This window comes from Furipterus horrens, unplaced genomic scaffold (assembly GCF_987537825.1).
Source record: "Furipterus horrens unplaced genomic scaffold, mFurHor1.1.pri manual_scaffold_16, whole genome shotgun sequence".
NCBI classification, from domain to species: Eukaryota; Metazoa; Chordata; class Mammalia; order Chiroptera; family Furipteridae; genus Furipterus; species Furipterus horrens.
The window spans coordinates 3,869,183-3,887,985 of NW_028327186.1; the positions used below are offsets into that span (position 1 = coordinate 3,869,183).

Sequence of the window (18,803 nt, forward strand, 5' to 3'; positions counted from 1 at the left end):
CCGAGCCCGGAGCCGTAAACCAGGCCCGGGGTGGGTGGGGGTGGGGAGTAGGGACGACTTGGTTGGTTGGTTCCTTCCTTCTCTCCGCCTTCTCCCTAGCAGCCACCCCTTGCCTGCCGTAAAGCCGCCTGCTCATTCGCGACAGTTAAAGGAGGCGTGCCGATCGAATCTGGGACCCGTCTCTGATTGGCCTCACTCACTTGCCCCGCTGTGCCTTCTAATGCTCCGCCCCTAGCGGAGGGACTCAAAGCGGTTGCTAAGAGACACGGTACGCCGAAAGGGGCCTCTGCGCATGCGGAAGGAGGAGCCAGCGTGTAATTTCAGTGAACTACGGTGGCCCGGAGGGGGCCGGTGTTCGCTGGAATGGCGGGGCGAAGGCCGGGTACCTTCCGTTAGATCTCTTGACAGGTAGGTGGGATCGGCCGCTGAGCTCGACGGTGCGGGAGCCGTGTTCGCGTCCGACTGAGAGGCTGGCCCGAGGGTTTAAGGTTGGGGAGGCGGCAGTCCCAGGAAGCAAAGAGAGCGGCGCCTTGTCCCACCGCCCTTTAGCGCCTTTCAGCCTCGCGTGCGGGGTCCTGGGCTCGTCTCTGTCCCTTAGGCCCCGTTAACTACCAGGCAGAGCACACCTCGCCGAGATCGGAAGAGAGGACTGTCTTTGTAGTGGCGGCGACGCTTCAGCGACTTCTTCCCATAAGGATAGCGACCTTCACGGGTTCCTTTGAATGAAGGGGGAAAAGAAACAGAAAACGTGCGAGATGTGCACGTTGATTAAGTGCATTGATTCATTTAGCGATTGTTTACATGCCTGGCACTGTTCTTGCTGTTGGAGAAACGACGGTGAATAATATAGGTGCATATACTTGCCCCCTTGCGGCTTTCACTTTAACAGGGGAGGCAGAAAACACAAAATTAACATTCGGATATGTTATGTAAAGAAAAGGCAGCCGAATAGCGGCATCGAGTTTGGGACGTGATGGCTATTTTAGATGGACAGTCGGGACAAGTCGGAGGAAGTGACGTTTCAGCAGCGATGTGAATGAGGAGGATCCGGCCACGCCGAGATCTGGAGGGAAAGAATTCTGCAGGCGGAGAGAACCAAAGCGCAAAGCCTCTGCCGTTGATAGGCACTGCAGGGAAGGCCAGCGCGGTCAGGCGGAGTGAGTAAGCGGGAGAATGACTGGGAACGAGGCTGGGGGTGTGGGACAGGCTGCAGATCTTGCAGGGAAGTTATTGTATCTTGTTTATGTTTTGTAAAGATCACCGGCTGGTCAAAGGGGAAGATCAGCTGGGAGCTGGGTTACTGCAAATATGGAAGGCTATTGCCTGAACAAAGAGCTGATATTATTTTAAACTAAGTCACCCAATACACCAGGCATTTGGCTACCACCAATGTCCTACCTAATTATATAAAAGACATAATTTCAGTATGTCAATAAAAACATATTAAGATGTAGCCCTGGCTGCTGTGGCTCAGTGGATTGAGCATCGGCCTTTGAGCCAAGTGTCGCTGGTTCGATTCCCTGTCAGGGCACATGACTAGGTTGCACATCAGGTCCCCAGTTGGGGGCGCGAGTGAGAGGCAACCACACAGTGGAAAAACAAACAAACAAACATATTAAGATGTTGTATGGCCGATGGGGGTCACTACAGGCACTTTGAGTTTGCCCTGATGTTTTCTTGTACATTTTCATTTCTTCGAGAAGGTTCATTTTGGTGCCCCCCACACGAGCTACCTGTTGGCCTGTGTAGGCAAACTGGGCTCAGTCCTGCCCAAGGAAGCTCATAATCGATTGTGAACCAAACTAGGAAATAGTTATAGACAATGCAACACGCCGAGGGTGCATTTGGCGGGGACCCCCACCCCTGACTTGCACGTACAGATGGCCTCCCGGAGACTGGAGGTTTCCAAGTGGAAGGCTGAGAGTGGAAGATAGAAAACCGAGTCTGAGTTAGTCAAAAAGAAGGGGCCACGCAGTGCTTGGGAGTCGTTCAAGCACACGGAGTTTCTGAAGAACTTCGTCTGTGGGGCACTGATGTGAGCAGGCTCCCATGGTCAGATCTTGAAGGGCTTGCTACGCCTTGGTCAGGGGTTTGGACTGGACCTAAGGGAAGGTTTTAAGAAGGAAGTGGGTGAAGGGTAGGCCAAGGCACCACGTAGCAAGGAATCGGGTGCAGTCGTCCGGTGCGGGCGTGGTAGGCTGCAGCCATGGCCTTGGGGATGGGGAGGACCTGGGTGAGGATGGGTCCCGTGAGGTGTCTAAGGTTCTTCCTTGGGTGACTGGGAGATACAGATGCCATGTCCTGAGATATGGGGAGTGTAGTGGAAAACGGGTTAAAGGAAGGTTGCTTTGGCTGTTCAGGGCCTTTTGTAGTTCCATAGGAATTTTAGGGTTGTTCCCTCTGCTGCTGAGAAACGCCATCACAGCTTTGACAAGGATTGCATGGAATCTGTCAATTACTTTGCGTAGTATGGGCGTTTTAACAGTATTGGCTGCTCCAACCCATGGGCATGGACTATTTCTCCATTTATTTGTGTCTTCTTTAATTTGTTTCCTTAAAATCTTGCTGTATGTAGGTCTTTTACGTCTGGTTAAATTTATTTATAGGTATTTTTATTCTTTTTGATGCAATTATAAATAAGTAAATAAGATTGTTAATTTCTTTCTGGTATTCATTATTAGTATATAGAAACAACATATTTTTGTATATTGAGTTCATATCCTGCAACATTATTGAATTTGTTTAGTAGTTTTAACAGATTTTTGGTGGCGTCTTCAGGATTTTCTATGTATAATATGTTATCCGCATATAGTGACAATTTTACTTCTTTCCGATTTGGATGGCTTTTATTTCTTTTTCTTGCCAAATTGCTCTGGCTAGAACGCCTAATACTATACTATTTTGAGTAGACACCTTTTTCTGATCCCTGATCTTAGATAAAATCTTTCAGTTTTGCACCATTGAGTATGATGTGAGCAGTGGGCTGGTTCATATGTGGTCTTTATTGTGTTGAGGTATGTTCCCTTTATACCCACTTTGTTGAGAGTTTTATTTTTTTTAATCAAAATGGATGTTGAATTTTGCCAAAAGCTTTTCCTGCAATTATTGAGATGATCATATGAGTTTTATCCTTCATTTTGTTAATGTGGTGTATCACCTTGATCAGTTTGTAGACATTGAAACATCTTTGCATCCCTGGAATAAATCCCACTTGATCATGTGTACGATCCTTTTAATATATTATTGAATTTGGTATGCTAATATTTTGTTAAGGATTTTTTTTTTTCCATCTATGTTCATCAGAGATATTGGCCTGTAATTTTCTTTTCTTGTGATGTCCTGGTCTATGTGTCTGGTTTTGGTATCAGGATGATGCTGAAGTGTTCCCTCCTCTTTTGTATTTTTGGAAGAGTTTGTGAAGGATTGGTGTCAGTGTTCTTTAAATGTTTGGTGAGATTCACACTGAAGCCTGGTCCTGGACTTCCGTGTGTTGGGAGGTTTTTGATTACTGATTCAATCTTCTAAGTAGTATTCTGCCTGTTCAGACTTTCTATTTCTTCACAATTCAGTCTTGGTAAGTTATATGTTCCTAGGACTTTATTTCTTCTAGGTTGTCCAGTTCGTTGGCATAGAAAATGATATTCAAGCTTAAAACAGAAGGAAAAGCGGAAGAGCTTCCTAGGCAGAGGGAACAGCATTGTATCAAGTTCCAGAGTCAGAAAGGCACCTTTCAAGGTGACTAAATAAAGTATTGACCTCCTCTTACTTGAGTTGCACAAATGTTTTCACCACAGAAGCATGCGCCGCTTTGCTGAGATGGGGGAAGTCACCGTGGTTTCTCAACTCAAAGTCACATCTTCCTTATCTGTACAGTGTTCAGAATTCAGGAGCTGAGTAAAATCTAAGTGGTGCTATTGTCACACTGATAGACGGTCCTGCCCACTGGTGGCGGGGATTTTTCGGCAGGGACAGGAGGAGGAGGGAAAGAGGCACAGATTGGCAAAGGGGAGCGGGTGAGGAACCATTGCATTCGGAAGCATCACCTAAAATTTAAAACCGTACATTAGCGACTAGGGTAGAAAAGTCTTGTTTTTTTTTTTTTTTGCTGATACACTAGAGGGTTTTTATTTTTCAAAAAAACAAACTGCGTAGCAATACCATGACATAATATAAACCTAATGGTCTCAGATTCCTTATCAGTAACATCCAGTAGCTTGTATCTTATCTAACTATCGTCCCCAGTCCAGTCCTCGGGGCCCCTTTCAGACCCGCTGAATCAGAACCACTGAGGCTGGGCCCAGCCATCATGTTCTCACAAGCCTTCCAAGGGGTCCGGAAGCTAGAGTTTGGGAAACACTGGTCTAGATCGTCTCTGAGATTTTTTCTGGTACTAAAATGCTCTGATAGGAAGGGGCCCAATCTGCACTATGCAAAGAAGCTTGCCTTTGGAATGATCAGTTGGACAGCCCGATCTGGAAAAGATACACATGGTGGTTTTCTGTTGATCGAGTTTACGTTCAATGCTGCCATCTCTCCGTTATTACTGGCTCCTGAGAACAAGATGGTTTCACTAATGTCTAAAACCAACACAGGCTCTTCATGAGTTTACCCAGAGACGAACTAGGATAACCCTAGAGGAGCTGTGGAGTTCAGATGAATGTGGCCTCTTGCTTTTGCCCTGCTTCCCGTCTCTGCGACTGCACCTCACCCCCTTCTCCCCCTTCCGAGGCCCCATATCTGTTAGCAGGTGCTTACTACATTTCCTATCAAGAAGCTGGCATTGCAGCGTTATTGACAGGAGCCAAGATATGGAAACAACCTAAGTGTCCATCCGCGGATGAATGAATACAGAAACCAAGAAACAAACAAACACCCGCCAAGCTCACAGATACACAATAGATTGGTGTTTGTCAGAGATGAGGCCCGGGGGAATGGAAGCAAATGCTTGGTGAGGAGGGGAAAAGGTACTACCTTAAAGTACCTGCAAGCGTGTGACCCTAGAAATGGAAATGATTGGGCCCCCGCTCCCAGAACTACTGTCCCTGAAATACCCGGCAGCCTCCCAGGGGCGGCTGAAACCTGAGCACCATTGTTTTAAGGGACTGAGCTGGGATGTTGCACCCCTGGGGCGAGTCACTGCCATTACCTGCTCTGGGCCTGAAGGTAAAGAGAAGGAGGAGTTCCTGAAACTTGAAAGAGCTGCCTGCCCTCCCCCGTGCCCCCCCCGCCCCCCTCCACCCCCCTCTCCCCCACTCTCCTGTTGGAACCTGCTGGGGCGGGGAGAGAGAGGTGCAGAGTATCAGGAGCAGGGCAAAGGGAAGGGACCCAGCCCAGGGCAGGCTCTTTGGAGGACATCCCTTCCCCCCTCCTTTCACTAGGGGAGGGCGGGAGGTGCTTTTGAAATCGTAGTTGATCGGCTTTGATGGCCCAGGTGGTGGACGTGGATGATGGGAACCTCTGTCCTTTCCGTTCCTGGGCCTTCTCAGTGGCTAATCGCCCTCATTAGCCTCCCCTAACCTTGGCCCTGATACCCAGGCCTCCCCCACCTCCTAAACTTTCCGCGGAGTCCAATCAGACAGGAAGTCAGAGTCCTAGGAGACAGCCTTGTTGAGAGCAGGACCTCAAGTTCCGCCTCGAGAATCTCCGCATCCGCGTTAATGAAGCCGCACAGATTAAGCAGCTACTCTGGGTTCACATCCCAACTCGACCACTTAACTATCTCCATAACCCGATCGCTGTGTGCCTTAGTTTCCCTGTCTGTAAAATGGGTATGATAGGTAAGTATCCCCCTCACGTGGTTGCGGGGAAGCAATCAGTCACTTAGACTAGCGTCTCGGACATGTAATAGGCACTTGATACAGTTTAGGAATTATTGTTCCTAAGAGTCGATTTTATTTGAAGGTGGTTGGGAAATACATTATTTTTGTATTAAGGCACTCGGGGTCCTTTTAGTAATAGAATGCAAAATTAAAATAGCTGACAGTGCTTCGGCAATACAAGAGACTTCAGATTTGATGCTCGTCCCGGGTACCCCCTCGGCCCGTGGTGTGGAAGTTCACTCTCCTCTGCCAAGAGGAGTTTTCTGAAAAAACTCGGAGAAGCGCTCACTTGTCCTAGTTAGGCCTCCTCCCTGATACTTGTCCCCTTTCCTGGCCGGACAGCTCTCTCTCTCCTCCAGGTCGGCGCGACGATGCAGCCGGAGGCAGCCAGCCTGGTAGCTGCCACTTCAGAACGAAAACGAGTGGTGGGTTAAATTCCCTAGTTGGTTTTCTCAGAATTTGCCCTTCGATGCTATAATTGGTGGTGGTTGTTTTTTAAAGAAAGCAACAAAGACAAAAAAGAAATAACTGCAGTTCTGAATTGTCAGTGGGCTGCGCACAGACATTTATTTTAATGCAGGTTTCTTTGGCCAGCATTAATATTTTAAAAGACTTGGTAATTAGCTGGTTTATGCTGAGTCACAATAGAAGAAGCCTAGTGCCTTTTTTTTTTTTTCATTCATTCGTTACCTGCTGGGCATTGTGACCCCTAGTGGATGCTTGTTTTTTTCCCTCTGCCTGTGGAGGGTCATTTCGAATCTGTGTCTTAATTTAAAGTCTCTAACTTTTCAGTCTGATCTCTCACAAGCACCCTTGGCAAGGAACTGGGGTCTGGCCATGATAGGAAACAGCTCAACCCCCCACGCCACCCCTCCATGCCTGTTTGTTTATCTGTTTGTTTATTGGCATTCACTTTAGTTTTGTGTGCTAAAATGGTCAAATCATTTGAAATGGCCCTTTCTGTAGGTCGAAAGTGTTTGAATAACAGCAATTTAATTCTCATTGGGGTAAAATTTAAGGACTTGAGATTTATATATTATTAGAATTCTTTTACTGCTACAGCATTGAAATAAAAATAATTCCATTTGTGGCTGAAAATGATAGTTCAGAATATGTTATTAGTTAATCTAAAATAGTCTATTGTCATAGAGTAGTCAACATATAAAAATGTCAGTAGTTTATTGGGAAGAAATGTTATCGTTATAAGTAAAATAGGTACAATGGAGTTAAACTCTGAAGAGGAATATGAACACTAACTCCTGATGTTGGCAGACCAATTAATTAAGGAGATAATTTTATCTAGGCTGTTGCAACAGGAAAATGATCATTAATGGGAAACCTCTCCAAGGAGGAGGAAATGAAATGTGGGGTGTTATGAAACAGGATGTCAGTGTGGAAGGGGATTTGGTCCTCCCTGGGTAGCCCTCTCTTGGAACATCTGTGCTTCTGAAGCGTTTCTGCTTTCTGGGAGCTCGGGGCTCAGATCAAGCTTCACTGTCGAGTGGAACAAGGTCACTGATATTTAGTTATGTTTATAAGTCACACGGAAGGTACTCTCCAGTTTGAAAATAGGATTCAGGAGAGGCGTAACAAAAGTTTTATTTGTAACTTTAAATAAAAATCTATAGGTTTCTTAATATTTATTTCCGCCCCAGAGGACTAAGACAGGGCACCTTTGCCTTCTGTGCGTGAGCAGGAATTGAAATTCCTTAGAAGCTTATGAGCAAGGGGAAGAAAGCAGTGGAGAGGGAGGTTTGAAGACCCGGGACAGCCCTGTGGGCCTCATGGCGTTGGTGGGACCCAATATAAATGACAGGTCACTTCCACTGAGGAGAGTTAAGTATGGGCAGGACTCTTTGTAAATAACTCTGGGAACTGGGGATTTTGTTCAAGGGCAAATCTTAGGTGGACAAAGTCATGGCGCATATAAAATGAATGGGTATCCATCATCTTATTTAACTTATTAATTCATGAAAGAGCCCGGTAGATGTCAACCATTTTAAAGTAAAAGAACCACATCTTTACGTGATGGAGTGAAGGAACGTTGAAATTTATTTTTAGATGGAAGTGAGGCCGGCTTTTCCCACTGCCGGGAGGGTTTCCTCTCCTCCAGACAGCTATTTGCATGTCTATAGACCAGATTCATTTGCGTTGCTTTAGGTTATAATTTAGGGAGGTGTAAAGCGCCTCAAAGGCTGGGAAAGAACTCAGCCTCTTGGGATCAGATCATTCCCAGAGGCCCCAGCGTTTCCTTGAAAGGATATTTAGGACCCTCTTTGCCTGTGCGCAAGTCTTCAAGTTTTCCTTGCCCTGCTTACTCTATAGTTAGCACACTCCCTCTGGTCGTCAGTCATCGGTAGGGGATTGCCATTTTCTCTGCTTTAGAAGGTATCTCTGTCCCTAAATGTCTTTTCCCTCCTCCCCGCTCTTCCTGGTCTCCATCAAGTCAGCGGGTTCTGGGACAAGCAGACGTCTGCATCTGCATCCGGCTACAAGGGATAGTTTACTCACGTTCACATTACTTTGGTTTAACATCCTGTGTCTTGCTTGGGCTGGCATTTTTATCATTTTTATTTACTATTTTAAGTGATGACCTAGGTCTCTTTCTATTACGTAATTTTAAGTTGGAAATTAATCGGCAGTAACCGCGCGCCTTTGGACGACGTAGGTCTCTAACTTGAGGTTTTCATGTGGGAGCTGAAGGTGGAGGAGGTTAATGGACTTGAGCTGCTCGGTGGTTTTCAGCCTGGAGGAGTTCACCTCCGGAGGGAGTGCCAGCCTTACCTTCGTGGGAAAAAGCCAGAGGCCGGGGATGCTGCTGAACGTGCCACAGTGCGCAGGGCGGCTTCTCCAGCAGCGATGCCAGGACTGAGGTTGAGAAGCCACGTTAGCCCGTTGAAAATCGTTAGAGGAAAGCTGTGATAAATAATTTCATGGGCTTAAATCTGTATGGAAAACATACACTTTGTTTTTACGGTCTTAAAATAATGTTCTTCTTACCAACACGCCATTTTAGAAATCAAGAAGTCAGTATTACCTTTAAGTTAAGAGACTAAATGACCAGTGGAAACAGATGCCTTTGCTTTATAGTATGATGTGTGCAACACAATGTTAAAATAATTTTTCCTGTTTTAGGTTTTACCGAAGAAGCACCGTTATCGATTTGTCACATGTCTAAGATTAATCTTTACCATTTGGAGTTGTCAGACAACCTAGAAGACATTGGCTGTCAAAATGAACGATTCCTTTGAAGTCCTAGAACGCTTGTATAAGAAGGTACTTCTTGGAGCCGCACTGGAAAACAACGACCAGGATTACATCTTCTATCTCAGCCCGGCACTGTCAGCTCCAGATGGCGCCACGGGCACCCCCTCGGAAGGCCCCGGGACTCTTGGTGTCCAGGGCAGGCGTCAGCCATGCCCTGTCCATTCGGCTCCCGGCTCTGCAGCCTCGGGGTGTTTCAGGAGCAGCGCCCGGGAAGCAACGCTCCTTCAGTTAACCGTGATCCAGGTCATGGTGACCAGAACACTGGCTTCCGAGACCGAGTTCCACGCGAAGGAGAGCTACAGAGAGATCGTTAGAAGTCTCTTACAGTCATCTGACTTCGAGTCTAAATTAGTAAGCCGTTCGTTTTTTTGTAGGTTATATATCTTTGAAGATCTACATTTTTTCAATAACAGTTTTAAAAACATCAGCAATGGTGGGTACATTTGTTTTGTTTTCCTATAGACCTGTCTGTTCCAAAGCTCGGATAAATTGTTAGCTCACCTGGCTGCAAAGGGCCTTGCATTACTTCTGTATTTCCAACTGAAAGAAAAGGTCAGTAATCAAACTATATTATTATTCCTTTTCTAGTGTCTTTAAAATGACTCTTTGGCATCCAGTTTTTCCCTTCAAATATTTGTATTATGTTATTGCTAACATAATAATCTGTAAGTCCACAAAAGTATAAGATTGCAATAATATAATGGTGACGTGTCAAGGGTTAGAGCCTTTAATATGTTGTAACTCATTACAAATCAGACTCTTAACTCTGGGGGCGGGGGGGCAGGAGGATGGTTTCAGGTCAGAGGGTCCCTAACTTCAGATTCTCAGAGGAGTAGGTAAACTTCCTTCTCCTCCAAAAAAAAGGTTGAGGAACCCCAGCTTGAGACCAAGACCATTTTTACAGCTTTACTCTAAAGAAATTCTAAGAATGGTCCTCAGCATAATGAAAAAAATTAATAAATTGAGCATCACATTTTTCTCTTAATAATTAGTTAATAAACAAATCTAAGCTTCTCCCGACTTTCAGCTATAAATGCTTGTTCTTTTCTGAAAATAACATTTTTCTTCTGAATGCTAAAAAGGTGGTGTTTGCAGTAGAAAGTTTGGAAAATGAGAAACGTATAAAGAATAAAATAAAAATTGTACATTTCACCTCCTAGAGATAACCACCGCTGATATTTTTATGTTCCCTTTTGATCCTTTATGTCTACGATATATTCAATTTTGACTTAAAGAACATTAGAATATTCGTGTCCTTGTTTGAACAAGTATACTTTAAAAATAAAAAACAGTGTAGTATAGAGTTGTATTGTTTATCATAGGTGATTTATAATTGTAAAGAAAATATTGTATTATAGCTTACCACTTTGTAAAATTTTCTCTCTTCTAGATAACATTAAGTAATTCCTGGATTGCTTTTTGCCAAGAAAATCTCTCTGAATACTCTGAAAATGATAAAGTAGGATATTGCCTCTACACTCTTACTGTTGTAATAAAAGAAATCTTGAAAGATACATGTTCACAAAAAACAGGTACGGATTATATCCTCCATAAACAATTGTCATTATCTTGCTCCTACGGAGAATTATACTTATAACAAAGAGTAAAACTTATTTTACAACAGCTGATCTGTCTTGAAGTATGAAAAACTAAAGAATCTCGCCCCGTATTTTTTGATTGAGGATACTGTTTTAAAGGGAAAAAATGAAAAGCTTTTCACTGTTATTAAAAATTAAAGTTTTTCATTATTACAATCTGATGCTATGGTTATTTGTAAAGTGGATATTAACTGGTTATTGGCTATTAGTCTGTGTATCTTCATTTGTTCACATTAGAGGTAAACAGCGCAAATTCATTTTTTCCTCTTGTAAAGTGATAACATTTATAAACATTGAATGGTAAAAGTATGTTTTAAGAAGGCTTTGTTTTTAATTACTATTTTTTAATTGCAGAAATTCTAAAGTGGTTCCTGACTCCTTTTGACACTATTTTTGAAGGCTTCTACAATTCCTTATTTTCTCAGCATTTTGAAAGCCTCCAAGACACTTCTAAAATAGTAAACAGCTTGTTATGTTTTCTGGAATTGCTTGAACTTCTTATAGCTTCCAGAATCCACCTGGAGTTACATTTCACCTGCCAGAGGATTTTCTTTTTGAAACCTGCTTGTGTCCTAGATGTTATTACCTGGCCTCTTCAGGCTTTCGTCAAAAGGAAGTTCATCATATTCATCAAAAAATGCCTTCTCTGGAAAGTGGGTGAAGACCTTTGTCGGGGACCTGTCGCTGCCTCAGTGCCACCAGATCAGCATTTAGATGTGGACATGTTGGCTTTAGCTGATGCTGTTTTGCAAGCTGTGGATTTGGGCCTATTGAGGACGTTGTCTGTGCATGGAAAACCTTTCTGCTTTGGAGGCAGTGAAGTTCAACCTGGATGTGAGCGGCTCCCTGGTCCAGATCATGTGATCCTTAGAGCAGCAAGCTTGCTTATTATTAAATCCTTAGAAATCAAGATTCAAAATTGTGCTTCAGCAAAGGAAATGAAAGGTAATTTTCCTAACTCCTCTGTATGCCAAGTAATGGGTGATTACTTACTGAAGTAAGAATTATTTGTAATTATCAAATCTCAGAACTGTACTTCTACTAATTTAAGCTATTGTGTATATAATGCAAGTAATAATTTATCAAGTTTTCTTCAAAAAGAATTTTAGAATTGCCTTAAGAAACATCAACTTTTGGGGGGCTAAGCTGAACTTGCATAGCATAATTAATGGGAAAGGATAAAAAAAGGTAGGTGCCATTAAGTCACTGCAAAGTAAGTGACATAAGTCACCTCATAGGTGGATATCTGTAGCATTTCCAAATTTGTGTTCGTAAAATTGATATAGCTATTAATATGTGAAAAGTTATATTGATGAAGAAATTGTTGCGTGTAATTTCCAGCTCAGAGTCCAAGGACAGGCATGTAAAGTATGATATTCAACTTAGGTGTTTGGAAAGACATATTCCCCTTCTCGTTTGAGAACAAGGAAGCGTGTACCTCTCTAAACAAGCAGCACGTAGTTTTAGTGAGAGGTTTGACGGGTAAGCCGTGGCTTCCCTGACTTGCCTTGGCCAGCCTTCAGCGCCAGCAACTCTTCATGGGACATAATTCTGTGCAGTTGTAATTTACAACACTAGGTGGCAGCTGTTACATAATTCCGAGTTCTAAACTGCCGTTGAAAACTTCCCAAGACCTCTTTGCTTTTTGTGCTTAATAGTAGTACTTTCTTTTAATGCTTTAGACAAGCAAAAAAAAAAAATTTTTTTTTTTCTGTTCTTTTTAAAGCAGAATTATTTTTGTTTTGTTGCATTGTTGCCGCTAGTAACAGACAGCTGTGGTCTGCTGCTCATTCATTGACATGCTTTTGGCAAGAATTCATGTAACTTTTATTTCTCAAAGATAATTAGTTATTTGGCAGTTGTAGCAAATAGACAATCTGATCGCACATTTTAACAGCATTCTATGGAGTGAGTCGCTTTTTTTTCTCTGAAGCTCAGTTTCCTCATTTGCAAAGTAGAGACCATGCCTAACTTGCAGACATTTAGAAAATGTGAATGATACTAATGCATTTTTAAAGTATTTTAGAGAACTATCACTGTGTATCAGATAGGTAGGCAAGATATGACTCTTCGTAAACTGTTGCCTGTGCTTTGAAACGTTTATTATTCGAAGTCGATTTGCAGAGGTTCATGCCGGAGTTACTGGCCTTCCTGAAGCCTCACCTGCAGCCTGCTGTGCGGTCCCAGCACCCGTGTGAGTGGTTGGCCAGGGTCTTCATAGAGCAAGACGATGACATGCTGGAGGCTGCCAGAGCGTCACTGGGCATCTACCTGAAGCTGACCAGGTTAGTACATTGTGAAGCTGTTGGACTAACTGCATGCCGGGAAAGCAGGCAACATTTTTAATACTGTGCTGGACCTATTATTTACTTTCCATCATTAGGAGGGAAAAAAAAATCCCTAACAATCTTGTGGTTTCCTTATAAGTTCCAGTTCCTTTCTTTCACTCAGCCCTACATGAAAATGAGCTCACTCTTGAGTTCCCATTAGAAAACTTGGTTGGCTAAGCAGACCCAGGGAAGCAGTTACACCGGGATTAGACAGCCCAGGCTCTGGTGTGGCCTCATCTCTGCACACCCTGTGTGATAAGGAGGATGGTAATACCCTTGTCTGAATCTTAATCGAACTGAGGTCTCAGAACTCTTTCCATCTCTAAGACCATCTTTTCCAGATTGAGCTCCTATAAGGTGATTTTGCCTTTGTAACCATGAGCACAGACTGGTCCATCGTCACAGGAGCTGTTCTGAGTCTTCATGTTAATACGCAGCTGAGTTGGAGCTGATCTCATCTTGAGGCAAATATCCGAAATTGATTACGAAGTTCTGTTGCCGATGACATTTTATACCGATCCGATTTCTGCTTTATTAAAACAGCTGTACTTGGGGTCATATCTTCTCGCGGCAACTGTCTGTAATTGGTTATGAAGTTAATAACTGATGACCTTGTACACTAGTTCTGCTTCTGCTTTATTAAAACACTGAAGTCTTTGCTTTTTTTCCGTTTCTTTCTTGGCTCCGGAGAAAGGGCTTTCTTCCTAACGACCGGCGGTGCAGCGCCGGGCCGTCAGCCCCTTTGTGTAACGACTCTGCCGTCCGTGGCTGCGCTCCGACTGGAAGTGTTCGGGGCCAGTTTCCGAAAGGTTCTAATCAGGAACACAGAATTCCTGCATGTGATTTGAATTAGGCTCGGAAACGGTCAAGTACAAATTTAGTCTGGATGCACATGCCTTGTAGAATCATCTTAGTCGCGCACAAAGCCGGCTGCTTACTCCTCGGGAAAGAGGAAGCCTCTGAATTAAACTCACTTTGGATGTGAATTTGCTAACTTTCTTAACCCTCAGTGTGTTGTGTTCAGAGAGGCATGTATGTGTGCCATGTATATATTTTTAAGGTAATTGTATTAGTTAAGATTGTTTGGCTGTAAATGATCGAAACCAACACAAACTATATTCTATGCAGAAATTGGGATTTATTGGCTCTTATTTGGGAATTCTAAAGGGTCAAGTTGGCATCAGGCGTAACTGTATATACTGGGTTCAAATCATGCCATTATTTCTTTTTTTTCTGTCTCACAGCTCTAAATTCGTCCCCAGGCAGGGCCACTAGCAGCAGCCTTACAGTTACCATTATTAATAATGCCAGCAGAAGTCCCAGGGGAGGTCTGATTGGCTATGTGGGTGATACACTCATATCAGAACCAGTCGCGGTGGCCAGAAGCATGGGCTGCTCGGATTGGTCACCTGGGGACACATGCCCACCCCTGAGCAGGAGAGTGTGGAAGGAAAGGAAGGAGGCTGGGCTGCAGCTGCACCTTACCCAACCTTACCACAAGGAATTAGTGGTTACCTGTAGGAACGGAGAAGTCTGATGTTAAGGGACGGAAGACAAGAATGCTATTGTTGGGCACAAAAACTAGAGCTACCAGTCAGTGGACTTTGTCTGTTTTATTGAGTCAGATTCATACTGAGTTTGTGGAGGAAGAGATTGGTTTGAAATGTTTTTCTTTTGAAATAATGCATAGGTTAAAAAGTAACCTGGTAGGTGAATTTATTATAGGTGAATTATATCTGCCAAAACTTATTTTTGTAAAAGGTCTTTAATCTGAGGTCTCTTATTCTCTTTATTTTCAGAGAATATGAAGCTGCCGAAAGCTTGACCCAAGAAACAGAAGTGTGGAACCATCACACACATAAAAATGGCTATAACCCACACTGTATTTTTTTATTCTTTTTAAAAAATATAGGGTTTGATTCTACAGTTCTTCTGGACTTTTTGATTTCATCAGAAACCTGCTTCCTTGAATATTTTGTCAGATATTTAAAATTACTGCTCAAAGACTGGGATAAATTTTTCACTATTTGCAAGTACTTCGATATACCTGACTCTAACGATAGCATGAATCTTTGTGGCTGTGTTTCCTCACTTGTCCAAGACAGAAACAGCAACCAAACAGAATTTAGTCTTTTGGCTGCTCTTGGCAGTCACAGGAGGGCTCCTGCCTCTGTCGCCCAGGTCGCTGATGCTTCTTCTGAACCACGGAACCAGGTGATGTCCCCGGAGCCCCATGCTGCACGCCAGGCTACTCTTCTGTCTTACCCACAAGCACCTCAAAGCCTAGTAGATTATGACACCTCTGATGATTCTGAGGCAGAAGCCACAGACCTGTGTTTAGCAAATAGCGAACAGACATCTTTACACCCTGGAGCAATGAAGAAAACTCAGGACCCAGATGGAACAAAGAGGGATAAAAAAGGACTTAGCCTGGAGTGTCAGTCAAGGCCTGTGGTCCCGAAAGAATCTAATCCCCCTTTCTGTGTTTTTGGTGCCATGGCCCCAGATAACACTGTCTGTGAAGTGGGACTAGCTTACAGAACAGTAAAATGCTTTGAACAGCTACAAGGTGCCATTTACCGTTTGCAGAAGAAAAGTCTTTTCCCATATAACCCAACAGCACTTTTGAAGCTGTTAAAACAGATTGAGGCAAAATGTCATTAAAGTATGAACGCTTTGTAAAACAGTGGCATTTCATTTCTAGGAGCTGTTTTTGCCTTGATGAGATAGTGTGAGAAAAAAACCTACAAAAGGTTTTCTAAACTAAGTCTTTCTTTTTGCCTATTGGAAGCAGCCTAGTGACTTAAAAATGACCAGGCACTTGATACAGTTGAACACCACTTGGAATGGTTATGTATTAGTTTGCTAGGCCTATTGTAACAAATGGCCTCAAGTTAGGGACTTCACAGAAATTGATTATCTCATAGTTCTGGAGGTTAGAAGTCCAAAATCCAGGTACCACATGGCCGTGCTTTATCTCAGGACCCTGGGGAAGAACTCTCCCCGCCTCTACCTAGCTTCTGGCGACAGCTGGCAGCCTTTGGTGTTGTCACGTGAGGCGTGTGTTCCCTTTGTGTCTCTCTGCATCCAGTTGCCCTCATAAGGACACCAGTCCCTGGGTCTGGGCCCACTGTCATCCAGAATGACATCTTAACTTGATTATATCCACAAGGTACCCATTTCCATAAGGCCACATGCACAGGTTCCAGGTGGACGTGAGCCTGGGGGACACTGACCCAGTACAGTTATTATTTCCTCCAGATTCTGAAATGTAAAAATTTTAAATCTTAGCAACTTTTTAAAAAAGAGGTAATTAGCTCTATGTATATGTATGTGTTAATCCTTAGGTATTTTCCTATTTAAAAATATGAAATGTCCTAATTTTTTTTTTAAATGACCCCTTTGGAGAAAAATATAAGGAAGGCAATGCACTAGTCATTAAAGACTAGTAGTTAAAACAGGTTAGTACTCGGGTAGAAATGGAAAGATCAATGAACTAAACAGAGAATTGCTAATTAAAATAACAGTGAGATACTAATGTCAACCACTTAGAAATGCAGAGGTCAAAATGTTTGATAATAGAGTTGGGGTATATATTGGGGCAATTTCCACATAAAGTAAAAAGAATGTCAAAGAGCATTTACCCACATATGGTCAATGCCCGATTATAGAAGCAAAAGACTAGAAATAAGTTAATAAGTCATAACACATACTGAGTGGAATACTTATATAAAGACTGAGCTCTATTCATGTTTACAGATATGAAACATGTAGTAAAATAATGTTTAAGAAAAGGTGGGGCAGGAATAATACAGATTTATATATGCTTTTATGGTTTATAAAATGTATAAGAATATATAAGAAAGTTGTAATAGTGGTTGCTTTGGGAAACAGATGGGAAGTAGAAGATTTGACTTCTCATATATCTTTTTTTTTATTCTTTTGTTTTTAACTGTGCACACACATTTTTTAATAAAAATAACTTTTAAAGAAAAGAAAGGCCAAAACCCACCTGATTCTTTATGTTTCCAAGGGTACATAAATGTTGACTGCATTAAGTCATGCTTGTACAAATGTGTTTTTGATGCATGTTTCTTCTCAATAAGGTTAATAAGGAACCACCAGCCCCTGGTCATATGAGAAAAAGGCAGTCTAATGCAGCTGCTGAGTGTTGGTGTTTCAGAACCTCCACATATATAACCTACCCCTGGGTGTGGGTCAGTCTGTCATACACTCAGGCAGTCCCACTGTTGGTGACACTGACTGGTGCCGGCTGTGTTGTAACTACCCCCAGCCACTGAGGGTATCCAAGAGCTGTTCTGAGTTAGTCCTTAAAGGAACATCGAAGCTGGGGTATTTGCCCAGTCGCTAACTCCACCTCTTCCCTGAGTTAAAGCCTGTGCGTGTCCCAGTGAGCACAGTGGAATGAGCCTGCTTTCTTGTTTTAAAGTACACAAATAAGTATATAACTTCGAACTCAGTGAATTTTCACAGAGTACCTGTAGAACCAGAACCCAGATCAAGAAACAATGTTACTTGTATCCCAGAAGCCACTCTTGGATCTTCCAGTCCCCTATCTGCCCACAAGGTAACTATCCTGAATTAAAACAGCACAGACAAATTTTGCCTGGTTTTGTCTTTTCTATAAATGGAATCCTAGAATATATGTTCTTTTGTGGCTGGCTTCTTCAGCGTTATTTGGGAGCGTGTTCCAATTTATTTTCTCAATGAGTGTCCAGGAGCTGCATTTCGGCTCTGAAACTTCCCCAAATTGTCTCCGGCACTCCCCACCTGCCAGGATGGTGAAACACAAACACAGCCTCAAACAAACTGGGGAAGCAAACAGGTTCTGCAGGGCCTTGTGCAATTGGCCCCAACCTGCTCCTCTGGCCTGTGGCTCTCCCCCACCCACTGTCCTATTAGCAGCACCACCTTGGTGTTTTCTTACACAGCCGTTCATCAGGCCCCGTCTTCCATGTTGGATCCACGAAGCCTTCCCCGTCTGATTTGAACCATTCGCTCTTACTCTGCGTGTTCCCTTCCCCGTGTTCTTTCCCGTATCATAGCATTTGCCACGGTATATTTTAATCCTTAGTCAACAGTCTCCATTTGCCAAGCTCTCTTTCACATGGTCCCTGGTGAATAGCGTCACGTCTGTCCCATTGTAAGCACATGACAAGTGCTGCGTAAATGCGGAGTTCCGTCTCCGAGGATTGGATAACCTAGTGAGGCAGACAGGTGTGCGGAGACGTAAAATCTTTGAACACAGTGCACTCGCTACGTGCCAGCCATTGTTCTGGATGCTCTAATCCTCACAAGGCTGTGGAGGGCGGGCGCTATTAAAGTCCCCGGCTTCCAGATGAGGAGATTAAGTCGCTTGCTCAACATCATGCAGCTGGTAAAGTGGCAGAGACCAGGTGATGGACGCAAACAGTCAGGTTCCAACCGTAACTGATAGTCTTCAAGACAGGATGCATTATTAAAACTAAAATTACTGCAGCCCTGGGTCTGTGGAGTGGGTGGTCGGATGAGAAATCATGCTTGAAAGATAACATTGGGGTCAGATCGCCCAAGACCTTGGGTGTTGATTGTTCCGTAGGCCGTGGAGAGCCAGCGAGGTTTCTGAGTAAATCACTGGTTTTGTGTTTGAAGGCAGTGACTTCAGAGGACGTACGGAAGTCCCACGGACGTCCCACTGGAGCCAGGGCACGGGGAATGGACGAGGGGACCAAGGCCTCGTGACTGAATGCCTGCAGCAGGCTCTCTCCCTCCGGGGACCCTCTAAGATG

The 18,803-nt window shown here is 43.6% G+C and overlaps 1 protein-coding gene across 2 annotated transcripts; it reads left to right on the plus strand.

Annotated features, from left to right (window-relative positions):
* The first annotated feature begins 334 nt into the window (after window positions 1–334).
* LINS1 (lines homolog 1) lies at window positions 335–16,203 on the plus strand. 2 transcript variants are annotated; one of them, XM_090263645.1, is made up of 7 exons: window positions 335–408; window positions 8,955–9,437; window positions 9,549–9,638; window positions 10,477–10,618; window positions 11,039–11,629; window positions 12,798–12,969; window positions 14,814–16,203. In XM_090263645.1, exons 2-7 carry the CDS (start codon window positions 9,054–9,056, stop codon window positions 15,676–15,678), a joined length of 2,244 nt encoding a protein of 747 aa, XP_090119771.1. In that variant the 5' UTR covers window positions 335–408; window positions 8,955–9,053; the 3' UTR covers window positions 15,679–16,203. The 2 variants fall into 2 exon arrangements, with proteins under 2 accessions (XP_090119771.1, XP_090119772.1); XM_090263646.1 differs by lacking the exons at window positions 335–408; window positions 14,814–16,203 and having other exon boundaries at window positions 8,963–9,437; window positions 12,809–12,953.
* Window positions 16,204–18,803: the final 2,600 nt, after the last annotated feature.

Excerpts from the sequence above, each read along its gene's own strand:
- LINS1 (XM_090263645.1), top strand. The coding sequence starts at position 9,054 with ATGAACGATTCCTTTGAAGTCCTAGAACGCTTGTATAAGAAGGTACTT. Across the intron at positions 10,619-11,038 it reads TACATGTTCACAAAAAACAG|AAATTCTAAAGTGGTTCCTG; the intron begins GTACGGATTATA and ends TTTTAATTGCAG. Across the intron at positions 11,630-12,797 it reads TTCAGCAAAGGAAATGAAAG|TCGATTTGCAGAGGTTCATG; the intron begins GTAATTTTCCTA and ends TATTATTCGAAG.